The sequence below is a fragment of the Lepidochelys kempii genome, chromosome 12, assembly GCF_965140285.1.
Source record: "Lepidochelys kempii isolate rLepKem1 chromosome 12, rLepKem1.hap1, whole genome shotgun sequence".
Classification (NCBI taxonomy): domain Eukaryota; kingdom Metazoa; phylum Chordata; order Testudines; family Cheloniidae; genus Lepidochelys; species Lepidochelys kempii.
The window spans coordinates 17,521,833-17,546,185 of NC_136391.1; the positions used below are offsets into that span (position 1 = coordinate 17,521,833).

At 42.1% G+C, this 24,353-nt stretch overlaps 1 protein-coding gene across 12 annotated transcripts in view; it reads left to right on the plus strand.

The window, feature by feature from the left end:
• ZNF423 (zinc finger protein 423) overlaps window positions 1-23,218 on the plus strand; it is a 334,537-nt gene extending 311,319 nt beyond the window's left edge. For all 12 annotated transcript variants that reach the window (XM_073307696.1, XM_073307686.1, XM_073307690.1 and 9 more), the window contains one exon: window positions 22,592-23,218. In XM_073307696.1, the coding sequence (XP_073163797.1) occupies window positions 22,592-22,689 (98 nt within the window). In that variant the 3' untranslated portion in view covers window positions 22,690-23,218. The remainder of the gene's footprint in view (window positions 1-22,591) is intronic.
• The last annotated feature ends 1,135 nt before the right edge of the window (window positions 23,219-24,353 follow it).

A 24,353-nucleotide genomic window follows, 5' to 3' on the forward strand; every position in this document is an offset into this window, starting at 1 on the left:
ATGCTGGGTGCAGAGGATGCTGGGAGCAGAAAGTGGTGCAGCCGCAGCGGATGTTGACACTGACCCACAGGCTGGGTGACCCACTGATGTGAGTCGGGGGTGGAGCTGGTACTCCCACCCTGCCATGGAGGGCTGTCGAAAGCCTCGCTTGGCATTGCTGCTCGCCTCCCTGAACATTCCTCTGGATCCCCCTGAGGGGTGGGGGGAAGTACGCCCCGCATTTGAAAACCTCTGATCTGTACAAAAAATTACCGTATAGTTCTGCAGCACCTTCTGTCTGTGGATCTGAGAGTGTTTTACAAACACTAATGAATTAAATTTCTCAGGACCTTTCCTAGGTCAATGTTATCCCCAGTTTACAAATCAGGGTGGCAGTTAAGTATCTTGCCCAAACCCACTGAGGAATTTTTTTGGCAGAGCCAGACATAGACCCAGATCCTTTAACTCCCAGGCCTGTATGTTAATCATAAGGTCATCATCTCACTCTGTGGGTCAAATAATACGTGCCTCTGCATGGAACCCCTTTTCCTGCTTCGTCCATTGCACATTCACACAGGAGACACCCATTACCCATAGCGGGGCTGTGGGTGATAGCTGCAGGTGGGACTGTGAGGATGACAGCTGGCACCTGCTGCTGGTGAGGGGACTAGCTTGATAAAACTGTGAAGGAGCACTGGCTAGTCCATTTAAAGGAGTAGCAGGTCCTGGTACCCAGTGTTTTCCCTCCAGTACTCAGGAGTAGTATGGCTTAGAGAACCATAATACTTCCTGGTACTGATGCTCAGGCAGTGCACCTCCTCCCCTTTCCCAGCATGGAGGTGTTTTGTCAGAGCCCTACTTTAGTCCTAGACTATATTTCAAGTAGCAAATTCTTCAGACCTGCAATTAGATGACTTCTAATAAAACTGAGCCACTGTTTTCTCTCCAAATTTCTACAAATTCTCCCCCTGTGTCTACACCTCTGTCCATCCAGTGGTGGAAAGAAGAGGGGATATCTAACAAAGCTACTGCTGTGATTTTCTGTTTCTTTCCTGGCTACTGTAACAAATAGCTTGTGGTCTAATAGTTGATTAATTCTGGTTCCTCCTGTAGGTGTCGTTATAATTTAAAAAATTATTTGAGATTTTTAAAGGATCATGGAGTTGTACATTTGAAGGGGTAGAACATACACATAATTTAAGGAACTACTGGAGCTTGTTCCACCTCTCTGGTTAAATAGCTCATGGAAACTGGTGTGTAGCATGCTTTTGAAAGAGCAGTCCCTTCATTTGCTTGCTGCTAGAGCAAAACTAGGTTGCTTGTCCAGACATAACAATATATGCCTGAGTGTTTTCACAAGAAACGTCTAGATCATTACATATAATAGGTCTCAGCTGCAGTTTTGATCACTGAAGCATGCACACAATTCATCACAGCAAATTAGGTACGTCTTTGTAACTTATCTTTCTGCAATTTGCTGGCACTTTTGGAGAGCTGAAACTTATATTGTATGTGCTGCAGAAGCCATTTCAGATCAAATATGCTGTGTTTATTGTAGGAGAACAAGGATTCATTAATAACAAAAACATGGAGCATTCTGTGTTTCTGTTCCAGCATCTTGCAGAACCAGCCGTAGTACCAGCAGAGATCCCTGGCCACATTCATTATTTATCTATTTTAGTGAAGTTCTTGTCTGCAGTAAAAGAGATGTAAGCTTGAACATATCAGATTGTTTGTGCCAAGACCTATACTATAGCCCTTTCAAGAAACCCGAGGCATCCTTCATTCTAAAATCATTACACAGGCCATTTATCTGATTGGCTTTTGTCCTGTCTGGCTTGCTAAAATGTTGCTTGTTCTTTAAAAAGCTCAATTTGACCTTTTTAAAAGAAAAGGCACTTGCTGTTTTTATTTTATTTATTTATTTATTTATTTTTGCCAAGTGAACTAAAACCAAACCTTACATCACTGGAAATAGACATTCAAAAGCCTCACAGGTACTGAAAAGCATTAACTTTATTTCTAGAAGAGGACAGATGCTGGTGGACTTGGAATTACATTTTAGTGGATTCATCAGTATCAGTTAATCGTCAGTCTGTATGCAAATAGATATGTTTGAAATAGTTAATATGAATGTATCCTCTGGATTTTTTACAGTAACATTCAGACCAGCAGTATTTGAACTTCTGGTTTGGGTTTGTTTTTGTTTTGTTTTGTTCTTTTTGGGAGAGATGAGGGAAATATTGGTTGTGTTCATAATTGCAGGGCTTTCCTATGTATAATAAGGTTCTTGGTGTTCAAATATACAGATATGTTGCTGACTTAAAAGCAAGATGGCAAAATATTCTAGAAGAAATTCCCAACACTGCTGCAGGAAAAAATAAACATCTCAATCTCAACATAGCTAAACCCCGGTGGACTGAGAAAATCCTTTTCAGTGGCCAGGTATTTTTAACTCTGTGTATGAGATTGATACACACATAGCTAGATATTTGCATCTATTATCAACAACCCTCTTATTGGTTTTATTTCTTGCAATAGAATTTAAGGTTAATAGTTAACACTACAACACATTAAACCTCCACCTCCCAAAATTAAAAGTGCTACTATGCTGCTGTAGACTCTACTATGTGGTATCGTTAAGGTTTGGGATTTTATTTAAATCTGAAATTTATATCCGGGAGAAATAAATGATTTGATTTAAAAAACAGCTGGAGGGAGGGAAAATACTGTTTGTTTTGTCCTCTATATTATTTTTCCCAGTCAGATAATAAGTTTATGGTAACCATCTTCTTTATCCCAACATATTTTGAAAATAATGTGTGTGTTTTAGCTTTGAGGCCTAAACTTGACACAGAAAATCCTGGATTGATCTCAGTCATACTGTTATTTCCTAATGCTGTGATGGTCATGGGGATTTCAGATACCTTTACAATTAGAAAGTATTGTAAAAATAGGTGCATTTAAAAACTAAAAGGCTTTGGGGGTATCTCTGCACTGGCTAGCAAAAGACTTGGGTTTGAACGCCAGGCTCTGGCTCCCCAAGCTTTCATGACATGAGACTGCTATGGAAATAACATATTCATCCCTGGATGCTGGGCCGAGAAGACAAGAAAGGAGCACCTTGCCTTGTGTCACATTGCTCAGCAGCAGCCTCGCCATCTGATTTAAAGAGTACAGACTGCCTTCAAAGAAGTTCTTAGCCAGTTCTCATTGTTTGGAAGGATGGTGGCTATAGTATAGGCCGGCATGGTGGGAGGTCAGGAAGAAGGGTACTCTGATAGTTAGGGTCACAGAGAGCAAAAGGAGGTGGAGCAGTTAAAAAGTTGCTCGGTAACTTGCTCTTTTACCTCTGGGTTTGTATTTAGCCAGTGGAGTTGTTTCAACATTGATGTTTTTGCCACCAAAGCTCTGTCAGTCTTTCCATTTTAACCATCTATTTTCAGAGAATTTTAATATACCCATAGACATACTGTATCTTCAGGTTAAAACTGGAGCCACCCCAGAGCGATACACTTTTTTGAAAGTAACTTTAAATAGTTTGAAAGTGTTTGCAAAATATGCTGATAAAATACTGTTTCTTAATAAATACTTTGTTGTCACAAAATACATTTGGGGAGGAAATAGTTCTGTGTGATGCTTGGATCTGGTGGGCGGAGTGAGGGAATAGAAAAGCAGAAATAGTGCAGGAAACATAATTTGTTTGAAGATTATGCTTACTCTGCATTGTCTGGTTTCCTTAAACAAAAATGGCCCGGGAATGTTTAATATACAGGCTTGGTGCATATGTGCAGTGACCCGCATTTATACGATAAACTCTAATGGACTGATAGGTAACAACTTGCTCTGTCTTTGCAAGTTTTAAAATTAATGGAATGCTTAGCAATATTCTGTATGATATATACTTAACCAACACAGAATTGTTGTAACATCTCCAAAGAACATGGATCGTTTTAGATAGATAATACACAACTGGAATTTGGATATAAATGCAAATTATATATATATACTCTCTTGTTCCTCACACCTGTTTAGAGCTTATTGTGTCAGTAGTGATTACTTTTTAAAATAAAGCGGCTATCATGAAGAAATCAGCTTTTCCTAAGAGTAACAACACATGGTAACTTGACAGCGTTAGTTGGAAAAATGGACCTTTTCAAGGATACAGTTGTACATGGCTTTTGTGCCATCTTGTCATACATTCCATCAAGACGATATCTCATCACTGTTTTGTCTTGTGGTGTCTTGGTGGGGACATCTTGTCTCAGAAATATTTTGGCCCCATTATTAAACACACGTGACCAAGTCCTGCTTGCCTTATTCACACAAGTAGCCCCTTTGAGTTCATTTGGCTGAATCAGGCAAACAGAATGCTGATCACAATTATGGTTGTATGTTTCTATATTCATCCTGCACATACACTAGCGGAGAGGAGGCATGTAAAGTACTTTATGGACTGAGGCCTGGTTATTTGGTAGCATACAGACTGTTCTATTAGGGGAAGTTTATATCCCTTAGTACGTGAGACCTTTGAAGTTAGAAACCTGCAATTGTGCTTAATTGTAATAAAAGAGCCAATATATCCAAGATGATGCATCACATCAAATATAACAATACATGCATACCAAATTATATAGATTCATGTTTATCTGCCTTCAAGAAAAATGAATCCATGATCCAAGTCTGTTATATCAATATTCCATTAGATGGAGATTTAATTTAATTGCTGCTTTTAAAAAAGTTGCAGATGAAGGAACTGTCATGTTTTATAGCCTTGATGTAAGTGGACATAACTCTTTTGAAGTCAGTGCTCTTGCACCTGTTTGTTCAAGTGCTGAATTTGTCCCAGTGGGCCAAATTCTGCAGTTCTCATTCAGACTAAATTCCCATTGACATCAGTAAGGACATTGCCTGAGTGAAAACTGTAGAATTTGTCTCTTTAACATTGTGTGTGACCAAATATAATAAATGTGTTAAAACTCATAGTTGAGGCTGAAACTCTGTTCCTTATCCTCATGTTCAGCTGAACTGTACCTAAGATTTTCAGCAAATGAGCTACAGCAAAATCAACTGCTGTTCAGCCACTCCTATGACACCGAGGAACAACTGAGCAGGTTAAGAATACCATTTTAGGTTCAGTGCTGCATTTCCTGGCGTTTGTTGGTTTCTATTCCCATAGAAATGTACCTTCAGCACAGCTGTGCATTTGTCTATTTGTCTGTGCATTTCAACTGATGAGTTTAAAAGGTTCTATGTAGAATTCTTTCCCCCGCTATAAGTGTGGGCATAGTGTGGGGAGGGTCAAGCGGCATTACCCCACAAACTGCAAGCCTCGGAGAGGCGCAGAATTTGCTGCCCCCGACATGCAGCCCATTGGCCTGACTGGAGCTGTCCCCCCTCCCCCTCCAATACAGAAGTCAAACTATGCCTATAGCTGTAAGTCTTTTTAGAATAAAAGGAATATACGAGCACTGGTCTCAACTAAATCCAAGATTATAGACCAAATTACAGAATTACTGCATGTGTGAAGAAGATCCACCACAAAGAGTACTGTAATGATGATGCCAGCCCTCAAAGAAATGAACAATTAACTGGCTTCAGCAATGTAATTTGCCTTAGATCACAGAGACATTAACAAGATGTGCTTCAGATAGGTTTCAAATAAATCAACAAAGCTATGATCCACAGTGACATATTTTGGCAAACAATAGCTAACAAGGATTACAGGAAAATAGTTCCCTCCTCACAAATGATTTTGAAATACTGCAATGCCGAGTTGGACCTGTAAATGGATAAAAAGAGATCAGCATCAGAACTGCCGCTAAAGTCTTTGGCATAGTGCAGTGAGAGGTCTTGTGAGTGTCTGTCTGTGTCTGTGACACTTTTAAGGTGAGTGCATGGCCTCCATAGATTAGAAAAGTTTTGAATTGAGATGTTGGGTTCATGAATACAATTTTGGAGGCTGGTTTCCTGTCTGAGCAACAAACAAGCAAACCAGGCACGTATGGCTGCATGTTTAGTCGAGGAACTACTGTCTGTGCAGGTGCAGGAGCTTATGATTACAATGTGTGCCGTGGTGCTTGCCCACGTAGCTAAACTCAGAAGCCAGCTCTTTGTATGCGTAAGTATTCCTGAGGACTTCAAACGTTGGTGAATAGGAAACATCAACGCCCCAAGAAAATTCTGGACTGTCCAAGCTGAGGTTAAAGAGCCAACTCTTGTCCACAGAACAGTGGGCTGGGATTCTGTAGTCCCTTTTCTACACTTCGGATAAACAAAAACTCCAGTACTCAGTCAGATGGAAACGATGGGGAGGGGAGAGTAAGTGTAGGAGTTCTAAAAATAGTCCATTTTCATGTGCTTCTGACAATAGTAATTAAATGTGTACACCTCCCTTTACATGTAAGAAATGTAAGGTTCTTCCTACAGCTCTTTTACTTACTAAACTGGGAGGAGTGGTAGATACGCTGGAGGGGAGGGATAGGATACAGAAGGACCTAGACCAATTGGAAGATTGGGCCAAAAGGAATCTGATGAGGTTCAATAAGGATAAGTGCAGGGTCCTGCACTTAGGACGGAAGAACCCAATGCACAGCTACAGACTAGGGACCGAATGGCTAGGCAGCAGTTCTGCGGAAAAGGACCTAGGGGTGACAGTGGACGAGAAGCTGGATATGAGTCAGCAGTGTTCCCTTGTTGCCAAGAAGGCCAATGGCATTTTGGGATGTATAAGTAGGGGCATAGCGAGCAGATCGAGGGACGTGATCGTTCCCCTCTATTCGACATTGGTGAGGCCTCATCTGGAGTACTGTGTCCAGTTTTGGGCCCCACACTTCAAGAAGGATGTGGATAAATTGGAGAGAGTCCAGCGAAGGGCAACAAAAATGATTAGGGGACTGGAACACATGACTTATGAGGAGAGGCTGAGGGAGCTGGGATTGTTTAGCCTGCAGAAGAGAAGAATGAGGGGGGATTTGATAGCTGCTTTCAACTACCTGAAAGGGGGTTCCAAAGAGGATGGCTCTAGACTGTTCTCAATGGTAGCAGATGACAGAACGAGGAGTAATGGTCTCAAGTTGCAGTGGGGGAGGTTTAGATTGGATATTAGGAAAAACTTTTTCACTAAGAGGGTGGTGAAACACTGGAATGAGTTACCTAGGGAGGTGGTAGAATCTCCTTCCTTAGAGGTTTTTAAGGTCAGGCTTGACAAAGCCCTGGCTGGGATGATTTAACTGGGAATTGGTCCTGCTTTGAGCAGGGGGTTGGACTAGATGACCTTCTGGGGTGTCATAAATATAAAGGGAAGGGTAAACCCCTTTGAAATCCCTCCTGGCCAGGGGAAAGCTCCTCTCACCTGTAAAGGGTTAAGAAGCTAAAGGTAACCTTGCTGGCACCTGACCAAAATGACCAATGAGGAGACAAGATACTTTCAAAAGCTGGGAGGAGGGAGAGAAACAAAGGGTCTGGGTCTGTCTGTAGTCGTCTTGGCCAGGGACAGAACAGGAATGGAGTCTTAGAACTTTTAGTAAGTAATCTAGCTAGGTATGTGTTAGATTATGATTTCTTTAAATGGCTGAGAAAAGAATTGTGCTGAATAGAATAACTATTTCTGTCTGTGTATCTTTTTTGTAACTTAAGGTTTTGCCTAGAGGGGTTCTCTATGTTTTTGAATCTAATTTCCCTGTAAGATATCTACCATCCTGATTTTACAGGGGGGATTTCTTTATTTCTATTTACTTCTATTTTTTATTAAAAGTCTTCTTGTAAAACACTGAATGCTTTTTCATTGTTCTCAGATCCAAGGGTCTGGGTCTGTAGTCACCTAGGCAAATTGGTGAGGCTTTTTACCAAACCTTGTCCAGGAAGTGGGGTGCAAGGTTTTGGGAAGTATTTTGGGGGGAAGGACGCGTCCAAACAGCTCTTCCCCAGTAACCAGTATTAGTTTGGTGGTGGTAGCGGCCAGTCCAAGGACAACGGGGGGAATATTTTGTACCTTGGGGAAGTTTTGACCTAAGCTGGTAAAGATAAGCTTAGGAGGTTTTTCATGCAGGTCCCCACATCTGTACCCTAGAGTTCAGAGTGGGGGAGGAACCGTGACATGGTGGCACAGTGGTGGGATTAACCTGAAATCATTTTGAGATCCAGTTGAGATTTTTTGAACTAGAAATACAGATTTTAAAAAGGAATTTTTAGGAAGTCCAGAAAGCAGCTTTGAAACTGAAAGCAGCTTGGTTTCTCTCTGCTTTGTGGCCAAGCAGAGACAAAAGGGGATTATCTTGTGAATTGCAGGTTTTCTTTGCCTGGAGGCAGGGTACTTAACTCCTGCAGGGAAATTCACAGTCTTCCAACCCAGAGGTTTTTTTTTTCTTTTCTTCCTAAAAGTAAATAGGGGGTGTGTGCTCTACCCATTTGCCTGGAGACAAAAGTGGCAGGGGTTTTTTTTTAGGATTTTGATTTTTTTTTTGTTTTACAAGGAGCACAGGTTTGAAAAGAAATTTTTTTTTTCTTTGGGCTGGGTAAGCAGGTTTCCAAGTAGTTGGAGGTTTTTTGCTTTAATTTGGGCCCAGAGCAGAGACAAGGGAATTGTCTTTTTCTGTAGGCTGACAATCACTATCAGAGAATAGGTATTCTATTCCAGCACAGCAAAATTTTACAGCCAAGTTTTGTTTGTTTATTTCTAAACCTCGGGTGTAAAGTTAGTTAAAAACAGAGAGGTTAGAATGGCCAAATCCTCGGCTCGACTACAGCTGGAATTAGCCAAATTTCAGGCTGAGGAAAAACAAAGGGAACATGAAAGACAGATAGAACTCATGCGGCTGGAGAAGGAGGTACAGGAGGCTGCCCCAAGAGGGAAATGGAGGCAAGGAAGCATGTGGAGGAGATGGAGAGGATAAAGGCCCAGCAGAATATACCAACAAACCCTAGCAATCCTTCTCCAGGTACCACTTCCCATCCCAGAAAGTTCCCCACCTACAAGGCAGGTGATGATACTGAGGCCTTCTTAGAAAACTTCGAAAGGGCCTGCCTTGGGTACAACATCTCTACTGACCAATACATGGTAGAGCTGAGGCCGCAGCTCAGTGGACCCTTAGCTGAGGTGGCAGCTGAAATGCCTAAAGAACATATGAACAAGTATGAACTGTTTAAATCCAAGGCGAGAGTCAGAATGGGGATAACACCCGAGCAGTCTCGTCGGAGGTTCCGAGCCCTAAGGTGGAAACCAGACATGTCATTTACCCGACATGCCTACCACATTGTGAAACATTGGGATGCCTGGATATCAGGAGCAAGTGTTGAATCTCCAGTAAATTTGCCCTTCCTAATGCAAATGGAACAATTCTTAGAGGGTGTTCCTGAGGAAATAGAAAGATACATCCGAGATGGGAAACCCAAAACTGTAATTGAGGCAGGAGAGATTGGAGCCAGATGGGTGGAGGTGGCAGAGAAGAAGAAAACTGGTCACAGTTGGAGCGGAGACCAGAAGGGACCACCCCAGACCACACCCTATTACCGGGGGCCGCCCAAAGCCCCACCTACCTCCCAAAGAACCCTCCAGACCCCTTATCGTCCCACCACCCCGTTCTCCAGCAACCCTCCTTGCCCCAGTGACCCGTCAGCTGGACGATGTTTTAAGTGTAACGAGCTGGGGCATGTAAAGGCCAACTGCCCCAAGAACCCGAACAGATTACAGTTCATTGCACCAGAATCACACCAGAGGTCCACAGGCCCAGATACCTCCCAGATACCCTTGGAGCGGAGGGAAACTGTGAGTGTGGGCGGGAAGAAGGTCACCGCGTGGAGGGACACCGGAGCACAAGTGTCAGCTATCCATGCTTCCTTAGTGGACCCCAATTTAATCAACCCAGAGATCCAAGTGACGATTCAACCCTTCAAGTCCAACTCTTTCAATTTGCCTACAGCCAAGTTGCCTGTCCAGTACAAGGGCTGGTCAGGAATGTGGACTTTTGCAGTCTATGATGATTATCCCATCCCCATGCTGTTGGGGGAAGACTTGGCCAATCACGTGAAGCAGGCCAAGAGGGTGGGAACGGTCACCCGCAGCCAGGCTAAACAAGCCGTGGGGCCTAGCTCTGTTCCGGAAACTTCTATCAGGGCCCGGTCAGAGGTGATGGACCTGGACCCCAGGCCAATGTCTGCAACAGCAGTAGTGGATCCAGTCCCAGAGACCCAGACGGAACCAGTCCCAGAACCGGAACCAGCCGAACAACCAACACCAGACCCCGTGTCAGCACTGAATCCAGTACTTGCAACCTCAACACCAGAGGGCCCCACCGAACCTGAACTGGCAGCAGCCGATAACCCTACACAAGAGGCTCAGCCGGAGCCTGAATCCCAACATAGTGCACCAGCGGAGAGCGGTTCACAGTCAACAGAAACAGCTCCATCCCCTATATCGCTTCCAGAGGGACCAAGCCTAGGTCCACAATCCCATGAGGAACTGATGTCTCCAGCATCAAGGGAACAGTTCCAGACCGAACAGGAAGCAGATGAAAGCCTCCAGAGAGCTTGGACGGCGGCACGGAGCAACCCACCACCTCTCAGCTCTTCTAATCGATCCAGGTTTGTTGTAGAAAGAGGACTTTTATACAAGGAAACTCTTTCTGGTGGACACCAGGAAGACTGGCATCCTCAGAGACAGTTGGTAGTTCCAACTAAATACCGGGCCAAGCTCTTGAGCTTAGCCCATGATCACCCTAGTGGCCATGCTGGGGTGAACAGGACCAAAGACCGTTTGGGGGGGTCATTCCACTGGGAGGGAATGGGCAAGGATGTTTCTACCTATGTCCAGTCTTGTGAGGTGTGCCAAAGAGTGGGAAAACCCCAAGACCAGGTCAAAGCCCCTCTACAACCACTCCCCATCATTGAAGTTCCATTTCAGCGAGTAGCTGTGGATATTCTGGGTCCTTTTCCGAAAAAGACACCCAGAGGAAAGCAGTACATACTGACTTTCATGGATTTTGCCACCCGATGGCCGGAAGCAGTAGCTCTAAGCAACACCAGGGCTAAAAGTGTGTGCCAGGCACTAGCAGACATTTTTGCCAGGGTAGGTTGGCCCTCCGACATCCTCACAGATGCAGGGACTAATTTCCTGGCAGGAACTATGAAAAACCTTTGGGAAGCTCATGGGGTAAATCACTTGGTTGCCACTCCTTACCATCATCAAACAAATGGCATGGTGGAGAAGTTTAATGGAACTTTGGGGGCCATGATACGTAAATTCGTAAATGAGCACTCCAATGATTGGGACCTAGTGTTGCAGCAGTTGCTCTTTGCCTACAGAGCTGTACCACATCCCAGTTTAGGGTTTTCCCCATTTGAACTTGTATATGGCCGTGAGGTTAAGGGGCCATTGCAGTTGGTGAAGCAGCAATGGGAGGGATTTACACCTTCTCCAGGAACTAACATTCTGGACTTTGTAACCAACCTACAAAACACCCTCCGAACCTCTTTAGCCCTTGCTAGAGAAAACTTACAGGATGCTCAAAAAGAGCAAAAAGCCTGGTATGATAAACATGCCAGAGAGCGTTCCTTCGAAGTAGGAGACCAGGTCATGGTCTTAAAGGCGCTCCAGGCCCATAAAATGGAAGCATCGTGGGGAGGGCCATTCACGGTCCAGGAGCGCCTGGGAGCTGTTAATTATCTCATAGCATTCCCCACCTCCAACCGAAAGCCTAAGGTGTACCATATTAATTCTCTAAAGCCCTTTTATTCCAGAGAATTAAAGGTTTGTCAGTTTACAGCCCAGGGAGGAGACGACGCTGAGTGGCCTGAAGGTGTTTACTACGAAGGGAAATGTGCTGGTGGTGTGGAAGAGGTGAACCTCTCCATGACCCTTGGGCGTATGCAGCAACAGCAGATCCAGGAGCTGTGCACTAGCTACGCGCCAACGTTCTCAGCCACCCCAGGACTGACTGAACGGGCATACCACTCCATTGACACAGGTAATGCTCACCCAATTAGGGTCCAACCTTACCGGGTGTCTCCTCAAGCTAAAACTGCTATAGAACGGGAGATCCAGGATATGTTACAGATGGGTGTAATCCGCCCCTCTGAAAGTGCATGGGCGTCTCCAGTGGTTCTAGTTCCCAAACCAGATGGGGAAATACGTTTTTGCGTGGACTACCGTAAGCTAAATGCTGTAACTCGCCCAGACAACTATCCAATGCCACGCACAGATGAACTATTAGAGAAACTGGGACGGGCCCAGTTCATCTCTACCTTGGACTTAACCAAGGGGTACTGGCAGGTACCGCTAGATGAATCTGCCAAGGAAAGGTCAGCCTTCATCACACATCTCGGGCTGTATGAATTTAATGTACTCCCTTTCGGGCTGCGAAATGCACCTGCCACTTTCCAAAGACTTGTAGATGGTCTCCTAGCGGGATTAGGAGAATATGCAGTCGCCTACCTTGACGATGTGGCCATATTTTCGGATTCCTGGGCAGACCACCTGGAACATCTACAAAAAGTCCTTGAGCGCATAAGGGAGGCAGGACTAACTGTTAAGGCTAAGAAGTGTCAAATAGGCCTAAACAGAGTGACTTACCTTGGACACCAGGTGGGTCAAGGAACTATCAGCCCCCTACAGGCCAAAGTGGATGCTATCCAAAAGTGGCCTGTCCCAAAGTCAAAGAAACAGGTTCAATCCTTCTTAGGCTTGGCCGGTTATTACAGACGATTGGTACCGCACTACAGCCAAATCGCTGCCCCACTGACAGACCTAACCAAAAAGAAACAGCCAAATGCTGTTCAGTGGACCGGAAAGTGTCAGAAGGCCTTTAACAAGCTTAAAACGACACTCATGTCTGACCCTGTACTAAGGGCCCCAGACTTTGACAAACCGTTCCTAGTAACCACAGATGCATCCGAGCGTGGTGTGGGAGCAGTTTTAATGCAGAAAGGACCTGATCAAGAATTCCACCCTGTAGTGTTTCTCAGCAAAAAACTGTCTGAGAGGGAAAGCAACTGGTCAGTCACTGAAAAAGAATGTTATGCCATTGTCTACGCTCTGGAAAAGCTACGCCCATATGTTTGGGGACGGCGTTTCCACCTGCAAACCGACCATGCTGCACTAAAGTGGCTTCACACCGTCAAAGAAACTAACAAAAAACTTCTTCGGTGGAGTTTAGCTCTCCAAGATTTTGATTTCGACATCCAACACATCTCAGGAGCTTCTAACAAAGTGGCTGATGCACTCTCCCGTGAAAGTTTCCCAGAATCAACTGGTTAAAATCGTCCTTGAGATGTGGAAAATATTGTTAGTCTTTATGTACTTGGTAGTATATTTAGAGATGCATGTGTCTTATTAACTCTGTTTTCCTAGAGCTCCAGGAAGAAATCCCAGCCAGTGTTTCACCCTAGCTGAGATTTGGGGGGCGTGTCATAAATATAAAGGGAAGGGTAAACCCCTTTGAAATCCCTCCTGGCCAGGGGAAAGCTCCTCTCACCTGTAAAGGGTTAAGAAGCTAAAGGTAACCTTGCTGGCACCTGACCAAAATGACCAATGAGGAGACAAGATACTTTCAAAAGCTGGGAGGAGGGAGAGAAACAAAGGGTCTGGGTCTGTCTGTAGTCGTCTTGGCCAGGGACAGAACAGGAATGGAGTCTTAGAACTTTTAGTAAGTAATCTAGCTAGGTATGTGTTAGATTATGATTTCTTTAAATGGCTGAGAAAAGAATTGTGCTGAATAGAATAACTATTTCTGTCTGTGTATCTTTTTTGTAACTTAAGGTTTTGCCTAGAGGGGTTCTCTATGTTTTTGAATCTAATTTCCCTGTAAGATATCTACCATCCTGATTTTACAGGGGGGATTTCTTTATTTCTATTTACTTCTATTTTTTATTAAAAGTCTTCTTGTAAAACACTGAATGCTTTTTCATTGTTCTCAGATCCAAGGGTCTGGGTCTGTAGTCACCTAGGCAAATTGGTGAGGCTTTTTACCAAACCTTGTCCAGGAAGTGGGGTGCAAGGTTTTGGGAAGTATTTTGGGGGGAAGGACGCGTCCAAACAGCTCTTCCCCAGTAACCAGTATTAGTTTGGTGGTGGTAGCGGCCAGTCCAAGGACAACGGGGGGAATATTTTGTACCTTGGGGAAGTTTTGACCTAAGCTGGTAAAGATAAGCTTAGGAGGTTTTTCATGCAGGTCCCCACATCTGTACCCTAGAGTTCAGAGTGGGGGAGGAACCGTGACATGGGGTCCCTTCCAACCCTGATATTCTATGATTCTATGATTCTTTTTGATCTTCTGCATGGCAAACTATAGACCGCAAATCAGAGTTATTGGCAAATTTGCATTTGTGAGTAAAATTCTCAGGGGCACGCAGTCCCCTGAGACGAGTATTATTAGCTCCCTTGTTTCATTGGGTGCCTGAGTAAATCATAGTGTTTACGGCTAGTCTCTCTGAGAGAAGGCTCTGGTTATCTCTTCATAATGTATTCTCAAGTGGTCTTTATTTCCAAAGTGCTCTGGTAAAGAAATTTTCCCATGGGCTTCAGTTCACTTTTTCACAACAGAATTTTATCCAGGGTTTTTCTACGGAGCACATAGACTTTTTGGTGAAATATTTAATGGAGTATGTGAGACTGAGCCAGGTTGAAACAATTATTTGGAGGAATTAATTTTTGATTATTTTGCCCTGCTTTTTTCTGAGCTTCCAGAGAAGAAAACTGATGGATGAAAACTTTAGAAAGAAGGGATGCCACTATGTTGGCAGACCTAAATGGAACGTTGAAAATGTGATGGGTGAGGTGTCAAAGTCTGATTATTTACAAACAATCTGGATTGGAAGTATTTGAAATTCATAAATCACTTAATGTAATTGTGAATAAAATGATATTTTCCACCAGTTACAGCAAACACCACAGAGAAAGTAATAATATGGTACTGAGAATAAAATGGAAAATGTCGTCATCAAAATGCAAGAACATTGTTACAGCAAAATGAAAACAGTGTGAATATAGAGGTAGAGCAGGATAGGTAGAGAGGTGAAACACCAGCAGATACTGAGACAAATTCCCACCAGCCATTCAGGTACAAAATAAAGATTATGAAAAGTTACTTTTTCCTGTTTTCTTTTACGATTTTTTAAAAACCACTGTTATGTGCTGATACATTTCAATAAAGATTAAAACCATCATAGGGGGTAATGTTATCAAATGTACATGGCAGACTGACGTGTATAGAATAAGGCTTTTGTCTTCTGTTCATATTTTATGAGTTCTGAATCCTTCCATTGACTACAGTCCATGAGCCTGATTCTGATCTCATTTATGCCACCCATACACTCAGCGGACCTGTTGTAGGTTTACACTAGTGTAAGTAAGAGCAGAATCAAGCTGCTCTGTTCTGGTTACCTAGTGTGCACAGAGATGTAGATGACAACTCAGATTGAGGGCCAGATTCACCTGGATGTAAACTGGAAGTAGTTCCATTTTCTGCTGGTACAACTGAGAGATGAATTTGGCCCTAAGGGTGCATAAACCAAGCAAAAAAACCCCTTTAATTCTTATTTCTCATTTGAAATATTCAACTTTGCTTTTTAACTGGTGAAGATCCTCCAAACCTATTTTCTTGAGTTCAATAATTTGTAAAGCAGGGGCTTCTAACTGCATTAATTCAAGTGCAATCCAAAAGTGTGTTAATACTGCGACTGACTGACGTATGGCAAGTTATCAGATTTCTGAGATATGAAGGGAGCAGTAACACAGGCAGACTTTTCCTTTCACAAAGGATATTCCACCTTTCGTTTGCCTCTACCACAATTTCAAGGGATTCTTCAAATGAATGGGAACATGTGAACCTGTCTTGCCTGACAATTTTTTTATTGAGTGCCATGATGACTTGGAGTTCGCTTGTTAGAAGCATTTTATATCGTGGGGAAATATCAGGGGAAAGGAAAGAAATAACACTGTATTTTCTGAAAAACAAAGATCTAAACACATATGTGTCACTGGATAAGAGTTACCTGAAAAAACTGGAAGGGGAATTAACACCTGGTTCTACAGGAAACATTGGTTACCACTATCAGTTTGAATGAAGTGTATTAACTAAATTGTGTTCTGAGTATTCATTCAGCTCTGTTTATGGCACACTCTTGAGTACATTTACTGTTTGTCAGAAGTGCAAACTAGTGAACATATGAGGCTTTAAGACAGGCCATCTGTTAGTCTTAGACCCTTGGATAATTGTCAAACAGTTCTAAAAATAAGCACATACAAACTGCAAAGGTGATTTTTCTTTTGAGTATTATGGCACAGGGAGAGCAGCAACCAAAAAAATAAAATAAAGCTATTCATTCTGTGATCAGATTTTTCTCTTCTGAGAGGTTTTCTGATTTTCCTCTGTGCTCTCTCTTGTTGGTCATGACATCCGTGAATGCCTCTCAAGTTTAGGGTTAGTTCAGCACCAATTTAAGGCTCATTGTTTTTCCACAGGGAGCGATAATCTCCAATGGTTGAGGCAAGGGTTTTCTTGTATCCTCTGTCTAAACTAATCTCTTTATAAAGTCAAGGCACAAAGATTTTGATCTTTATTGATGGATTGTTGTTAATTGAAAAAAACCCACAATGTATAAAATACAAATACATAAATAAAAAGGACATTTTCTGAGAGAGTTTTGGATCATTTGGGGTTCAGACAGTCTAACAAAGGTTGCGATTGAAAAAAAAAAAAAGACATTACAGATGGTGCTTCCTAGATATTTAGACACCCTGGCTTGCTTTTGTCAAGACTTTTTTTGTAGAGTTTCCAGGTGGGTCCTTGTGTGCGTTTGCATTGAGGAGCAGGATTTACTCTTGGCTGATCTGGAAGGTGAGGGTTTTTGTGCATGTGACTCTCACCAGCAGAACTGAATGCTGTTCAATAACGGATTCTTTTTTGGGTATTCTCCGACCACTGTAATGCCATTAAGGGTAGGTGAGGGAACGTGGAGAGTAAGGAGGTCTTCATATTGCTCCGCTAGTATCCTGCTCTGTGATGGGTGGTGGTTGACTCTGAAAGGTGTCCTATGCAGTCCTCCTTGGCTACCAGGATGGTAGCATGAGGCCTCAAGCATTGGAGGAGGGAGAAGAAAATGGCAGGGGAAGAATCCATGAGGCTCTTACAGGGAACTGGAGGATTCTGTGGTTGGGAGAAATACAATAATTTATAGGCATTATCTACCTAGATGTCACAAGATCATGCAGTTGTGTTCTTGCAGCATCAGTAAACACTTACAGTTTGTGTTGTTGCCTGTAACTACAGTGACTTCCATTTACCCTGACTCTGTGCAACCTGGTGTGCTGTCTGGCCAGATGATAATGTGTTCATCAGGCTGAATTAAAGAGATATGTGGGCAGTAAAATACTTGCTATCCACTTCTATTCAGAAATACCTAGGCATGCTCATATTCATGGGTATCCAATGGGCTAAACACCTGTCGAGTTTCATGTTGCTGTTTGTTAGACAGATCTGTTATCTGCATAATTTCTGTTGGAATGATTTGAGGAGAGGTTGCTGTTCATCTTAATGGGAGTTAGAGTGAGAGACTTTATAACCTTTAATCAGAGTCCCAGGCTGTGTATGAAACGGCTATGAGGCTTATGAATTTCACTCAAGAAGGGCACATATTGCCAGTCTTGTTGTGCCATCTTTTCACGCCTGTACAACTGTTTGTCAGAAGTGTATATGCTTCTGTTTGTCAGAAGTCTTTTAGGTGTATATGCTCAAATGTATAGATATCTATAACAGCTTGTACTAAATACATAACAGATGCACAATGCCACCATAGACTGGATGTATTGTGGCCTCAAACCATCATCACACCCCTTGCAGTTGCATTTTATTTTTTTCACCTGCTCCTGTGAAGTACACCTGTGACTTATTGGCAGGGAATTTGGTTGCAGTGTGGGAGACTCCCAGCCTGTGTGCCAGCCTTGTAGCTCTGCTCCACCGTGAGCTGCTTTTTTTTTTTGAGGTGGTTCTCCCAATCCTTATACAGCTTGTAAGAGTTTCTTTCTACTGCTCTAATGCTGTAGATGCTGTTTCCCTTCTTATTGATGAAGTGCTCTGAAAATAGAGGTTGCTGTGCAAGTGCTTTGATTATAATGCACCATGTACACATATGATAACAAAGACATGCTCATTCAAGGTGTGCTGCAAAGTTAGCTTGAATCAACCACCAAAGCAAGCACTGATGTCCCCAACTAACTATCCTGTGGGGAGCAATCACTAAATGCATGTATGCCAGTTAATCCTTACAGTAAATCTTTTTATTGTCCACAAAAGCGGTCACCCAGTTCCAGAATGATTGGGGATGCCACAGCGAGTAGAAAACACCACATAAGCATTCAGGCACTCTTGGGGCCCAGGGATGATGCCCAGTTTTATCTGACATGGCTTTCAGAATTGGCATCAGTTAAATCTCCCAACCTTCTCATATGCTGAGGCAGTGACTTACCTTATCTTGATAGGCTAGCTTAGTGCTGCTGCAGTTTTCCACTTGCCATGATGTCTCAGAATGATGTATGCTGAGGTCTCGGTAGTGCACCATGTCCTGGTAAAAGGACTTAATGGGAGATGTAAAGAATAGCTTTTAATGGTTAGGTTTCAGAGTAGCAGCCGTGTTAGTCTGTATCCACAAAAAGAAAAGGAGTACTTGTGGCACCTTAGAGACTAACCAATTTATCTGAGCATAAGCTTTTGTGAGCAAGTGAGCTGTAGCTCATGAAAGCTTACGCTCAAATAAATTTGTTAGTCTCTAAGGTGCCACAAGTACTCCTTTTCTTTTAATGGTTAGTTTATACATTATGCCCTACTCCCCGAACCACCAAACACACAAACCATGCGCAAAGGGCATGCTTGGAAGATGAGGAAGGTTTAGCACAATTGTCTGTGACTGCTTCAATATTCTTTTGCAGGTCACCTTTAAAGTTTGGGGGGGGGCGGTTATAGTTTGTTTTATGTTGTTCTTGGTAAAGTGTAACTTGCTGTGTTGGAAAAACCCTTTGAAGCAATTCTGATTCCCACTGCAGTTCTAATCCACCCCTCCATTGGTAGGAAATGAGAATTTTCACAGCTGGTCAACAAACAGTTACTTAGCAGAAGTATAGCAGTAATATTGATATATTGGGAAATATACAGTGTTCACTGGTTTCAAATTTACACTTCTGCCTACCTGGTGTAATAGTTCAGTTTTAGTACAAAGGGGTGCAATGAAAAGGGATCTCTACTAGCTAATTTAAGATGTGCTAATGGCTTTTCTTACTGCCTGTGCTTTATTTCTCTACCTCTTGTCATTTTTTTCATTTATAATATGGTTAACACATTTTCCCCAAAGGTCTGAAATAGATTTTGAAGTTGGTACTGATAAGGTTTAAATTGCTTTGGTCTGAAAATCTGGTCATCTTGGTACACTGTCTGTTGCCAGCCGTGCAAAATGTTGCAAAATGGCTACCATCAAAAAGATTTGAGCTCAAAAACATGTGATGATTGGATTAAAAATGTTCACGCTGGGGAACAAAGTTATAAAATGCAAGGACTGAACATAGCCAGTTTTCAGCCTCACCAAAATGCAGAGGCAATAAGCCACAAACACACACCTCAGGACTAGGCAGGAAAAAAAGAAATGTAATGTTACTGGTGAGTGGTAGTGTGGGTTGGAGGTCGTAATGCTTTAACTGAGTGGCTCACTTTTGTGGTCTGAAACATATTTAGGAGGTAAAAATGTATATTGGAAATACAGAAGATGAGCACATTCCCATAGGCCTTCCAAATATGCATCTGTGGTATTTGTAGGGTTAGCTCTTTGCATGTACAGAAACCCCACAGTCAAGTACTCTCAGGCACTTGTGCATGCAAGTTTTATCCATTTCGCTTGTGTAGATTCAGTTTTCTCATAGACGGAGGAAGGATTTAGTATACACAGACAGACCCATCATATTGTAAGGGCATTTTTGAGGCTCTTTAAAAATTTGGCCTTATATGTTAACTGTTTGGTGCTGGGATTAGTCAGCATGTCAATTGCCTGCAATACATGTGAGGGGAAAGGGGGAACAGCATTTTCCCCAGGACATCAAGTTTTGCATATGGAAAATGTATATCTGATCCATTTGACTGATGGCTTGTGTATTATGTTCAGTATAGGAGTCTTTATTTGAAAACAGATGACCTCGGCTCCATACAGCTGCTAGTTTGGGGCATAATCTGTTTGCATCTTTGTATAGACTCTGCTCACCAAAACACTCTATTTTTTATATTAGATCTGTGGCAGAACATATCATTAACCCATGTTTGAAGAGGGAGGGTTCACAATGAATGCTTCATTATCAGATTTAGAGTCACATACCATTCCTTTATTGACCTGCCTGGTGTAATCAGTGCAGCAGCCACACAGATTTGAAATCATGTACCCTGACTGTAGACTGTGCGCCCTGCATCTAGTGCTGATTGTGCATTATCTTTTAAATGACACTGCCTAAATAAGTATGGATTTGTCTACCATGAATAGTCCTTGCTTCAATTTGTGGATGGTAAACCTTTTGCATTTTTTTATTGGTATTGAGGGTGATCTAAAAATAGAATTACAATGAAGTGCACTAGAAATAGCCATGGTTAAAATGCTCAGGAACATGTTTGAACATGGGGATATGTGTGTATTCTTCAACTTTAAAAAAAAAATCTTTTCAATTGTCTTGGTGTGCAAGCTCATTTATCGGTGTTGCTGTTACCCTATACAGCTACATTAGTCCTATTACATAACTTTGTTACTTGCTGTTCCCTTTGTGAATAACATGCAGCACTGCAAAGGTTGTTCTTCTGTATGATTGGTAATATCTCCATATTTAAAAAAGTCACAAACTGTCAGATTTTATGCTTGATTATGTTAAATCACTTAAAAGCAAAAAATATAGTTTCTTTTTACATTCTACAGATGTGATTCATAGTACATTAGTAAGCTTTCCATTTCTCTACACAGTAGTTTTGGTTATGGATCTCAAATATTTTAGCTTAATTTGTTGCAATATTCAGGACATGCAATAGCTGTGCTATGGGCTATAGTTATGCTAAGCAAGATGCCATTATTTTGCTATTTTATCAGATTGTTTAATTCACAAAGTATCATCCTATGCATGTTTAAACTATAACACTTCCTCCGTTTCCTTAATCTTTTGTCATGTTGAAAGACTGATCATTGTGTAGAGTTTCGTAAGAATCTGCCTGCCACAATATCTATTGCTGATAACTTTTGACATGATTTAGAAACTCAACAGCACTTCTGACACCTTGTGGTCAGTTATTGGGAGTGCACAGTTCAGAAAATAATACCAGCTTTAAATGGGGTCACTGCTACCTAGAGAGACTACGGCTGCGAATGGAAGGTTCATTAGTTAACTATTTCCACAAGACAATTTTCATTAGACAGATGCCATTGCCATAATGAAGTAGAGGACCCATTTGTTTCTGATTGAGATGTAACAGTAGATAATTTAGAAGGAACAGATGATTTATGAAAAGTTAAAATATCTTCATGTATTTGAAATACATTGTACATAAATAATTTAATTCAAAATTAAGCTAGGGTTTTAGAAACTTTTCCTTTTTCTTTGGGAGACCTGCATGGTTCTATTACTAGAGAGATAGAAATTAGTAAATTAAAACTAGCATGAAGTGAAATGTGTGAATTTTGACTGGTAGGCATTTTGGCAAAATTTGAAAACATTTAGGCCCCAATCCTGCAAAGGCTTATGCACAAGTATACCTTTATTTGCACAAATTATCCTATTGACTACTCATGCGATAAAGTTACGTCCATGCATGTTTGCAGGATTAGGGCTGTAGTATGCAAGCAAAATGTATGGGTATGTACTGCACTGAAAATACCGCTTTGAAATTGCTTCTGGATTTATTTGGCTTCTACACAAAGTGGCATGACTGGACTGTAATGTCTCCATCCTATGCTAAAAGAGCTGTTTGTGATTGCAGGTGGTGGTTACAGCTCTACTAAAAAAAGGAGGACTGCTCACAAAGATGTGCAGCATAGTCTATTCTGTAAAGAGATTGAACTTCTGGGGGACATATCCAGCTTGTTTTCTGCAGTGTAAATTACCCTGTTGCCAGAACTAGTGGTTCAGCTGTTATTGCTGAAGTATTCCTTGGATTGCAAAGTGTGTGTCACAATCTGGTGTCTCTTTCTGCCAGTACTTCTACCAATGACTAGTGAGAATCAAGAGTAAAATATGGGAAGGGATCCCTCAGTGATACAGTTTTGTTTTAATTGTTACAATTAAGTGAATAGCTGAAGGCAGATTTTTCTCATGACATGTTACCATTTTCTCTATATGTATTGAAAATCTTAAAGGCTGTACTTGGTTGGTAGAAAAAAAATGTTTTTTCCTAAGTTCATGCCAACATTAACAGATCTATCAGTACAAAGTGAATGTGTCATATTGGCAGCTGTTACTTATGAGTACTTTTTCTTTATTGCATTTTGTTTTGTAATAATTGAGAAGCTTTTATGTAGAACTCTGCATAAAGGGTAGTGAGTAGGAGGGTCTGGGCATGCTTTCTATTAGTCTGCCCCTCATGCATGTATCCTTTTTTCATCTTTCCAGAACCACACATTGAGTCAGCACACACAGTGAGCCACTGGCACTACAGGACACCTCTCTGCAGAAGACTTGACGGAGGCACAGTGGGGAGGACCATTTGAACATTACATCCAATCAAAGTGTCATTTGCAACCCAGATGTAAAACTCTAATGATTTGGCCATGAGGCGCTGCTATTATAAGCAGCTGGAAATGAATATTAATGGAAGAGATTAAAAGTATTCCATGCTCAGTATTTTTTATTGTCCTGCTTCAGCTAGTGTACTTTAGAGCTTCTGCTTCTGACTGAATTTATAGTGTTAGATAAATCTGCTTTGATGCTGTTGCCCTTTGTTGCTTCTTGTATTATATGGATAGTTAAAGATTAGGTGTGATTTTTTTAACTGCTTTTTAATTGCAATTTTAGGTAATTGTGCATTGTGATGTGATTGCTTGGCTATTGTCGGAATATTTCTTTTGAATTTTTTAATTAAAGACTAATGCTTTGATTGGATTTGCCAGTTCACCGGACAGTGATTAAAACTATGTAATGAATATAATCGGTTTCAGTGCAACTGGATGGTCTGCTTTATAAATGTGACTTAATCTGATTGCAATAACTAGTACAGTTCAATAAAGGGAATACATGAGATTAGTGTCAGAGCTTCAATGCATCTGTCAGTACACGTTATGTCACTACCACCTGTACATGTGTGTCAGAGGACTAGAGTATAAAATAATTTGTTACCATACACGTGTAAACCCATGAAGTAACCAGAGCTTAATTTGTGCCAGAGCTTGCCAGGACTGAGCCCCAGCACTCTAGGCTTGGCAATTCGCAGCCCTGATACCTCTGGGCTTGCAACATCAGTTATGAAAGTAAAACAATTGCTTGAGCCCCAACACCTCTTTCATTACAAATTCAGCACTGGAAGTAACCCATGAAAAGTGAAGCCTTGAGGAGTGCAAAACATATACTCTTGTACTGAGTAGTGTATCCTTTCTTTGATGCATGCACAGAACTCCCTTTAAGGTTAATGGGAATTAAGCACATGCATTATGATGGAACAGTTGGCACTTTAGAAATTAACTGTATAAAACTTGTGCATAGAATTGGTTTTGGGTTTATTTTGTTTGTTTGTTTCCAAGCCCTGGCCCTATCGGGGGCTGGAGCACCCTCAGCTCCTACTGATGCCAATGAAAATTGAAGGTACGTAGCATCTTGAAGGATTGGATCCCTTCCTTCTGCTTTTTTGTTTGTTTCAACACAAGGTAATTAACATTCATGCTTATATACAAATGCAGTAAATGCTGGGCCAGTTAGGAGACTGTGTGTATATCAGCCATGTGAACTTCTAGACCTCCTGGTATGGGTTCTCTACTCAGCCACCGCACACCTGACCTATTAAACTGCCTTTTTATAATTAGGGCCCTACCAAATTCACAGCCATAAAAAACATGTCGTGGACCATGAAATCTGGTCTTTTACCCTATACTATACAGATTTCACAGGGGAGACCAATGTTTCTCAATTGGGGGGCCTGACCCAAAAGGGAGTTGCAGGGGGGTTGCAAGGTTATTTTGAGGAGGTTGTGGTATTGCCACCCTTACTTCTGCGCTGCCTTCAGAGCTGGGCAGCTGGGGAGCAGTAGCTGTTGGCCGGATGCCCAGCCCTGAAAGCAGAAAGCGGCGCCCCGCCAGACGCAGTGCAGAAGTAAGGGCAGTTATACCACTGCTGCCTTCAGAGCTGGGTGGCCCGAGAGCGGCGGTTGCTGACTAAGGGCCCA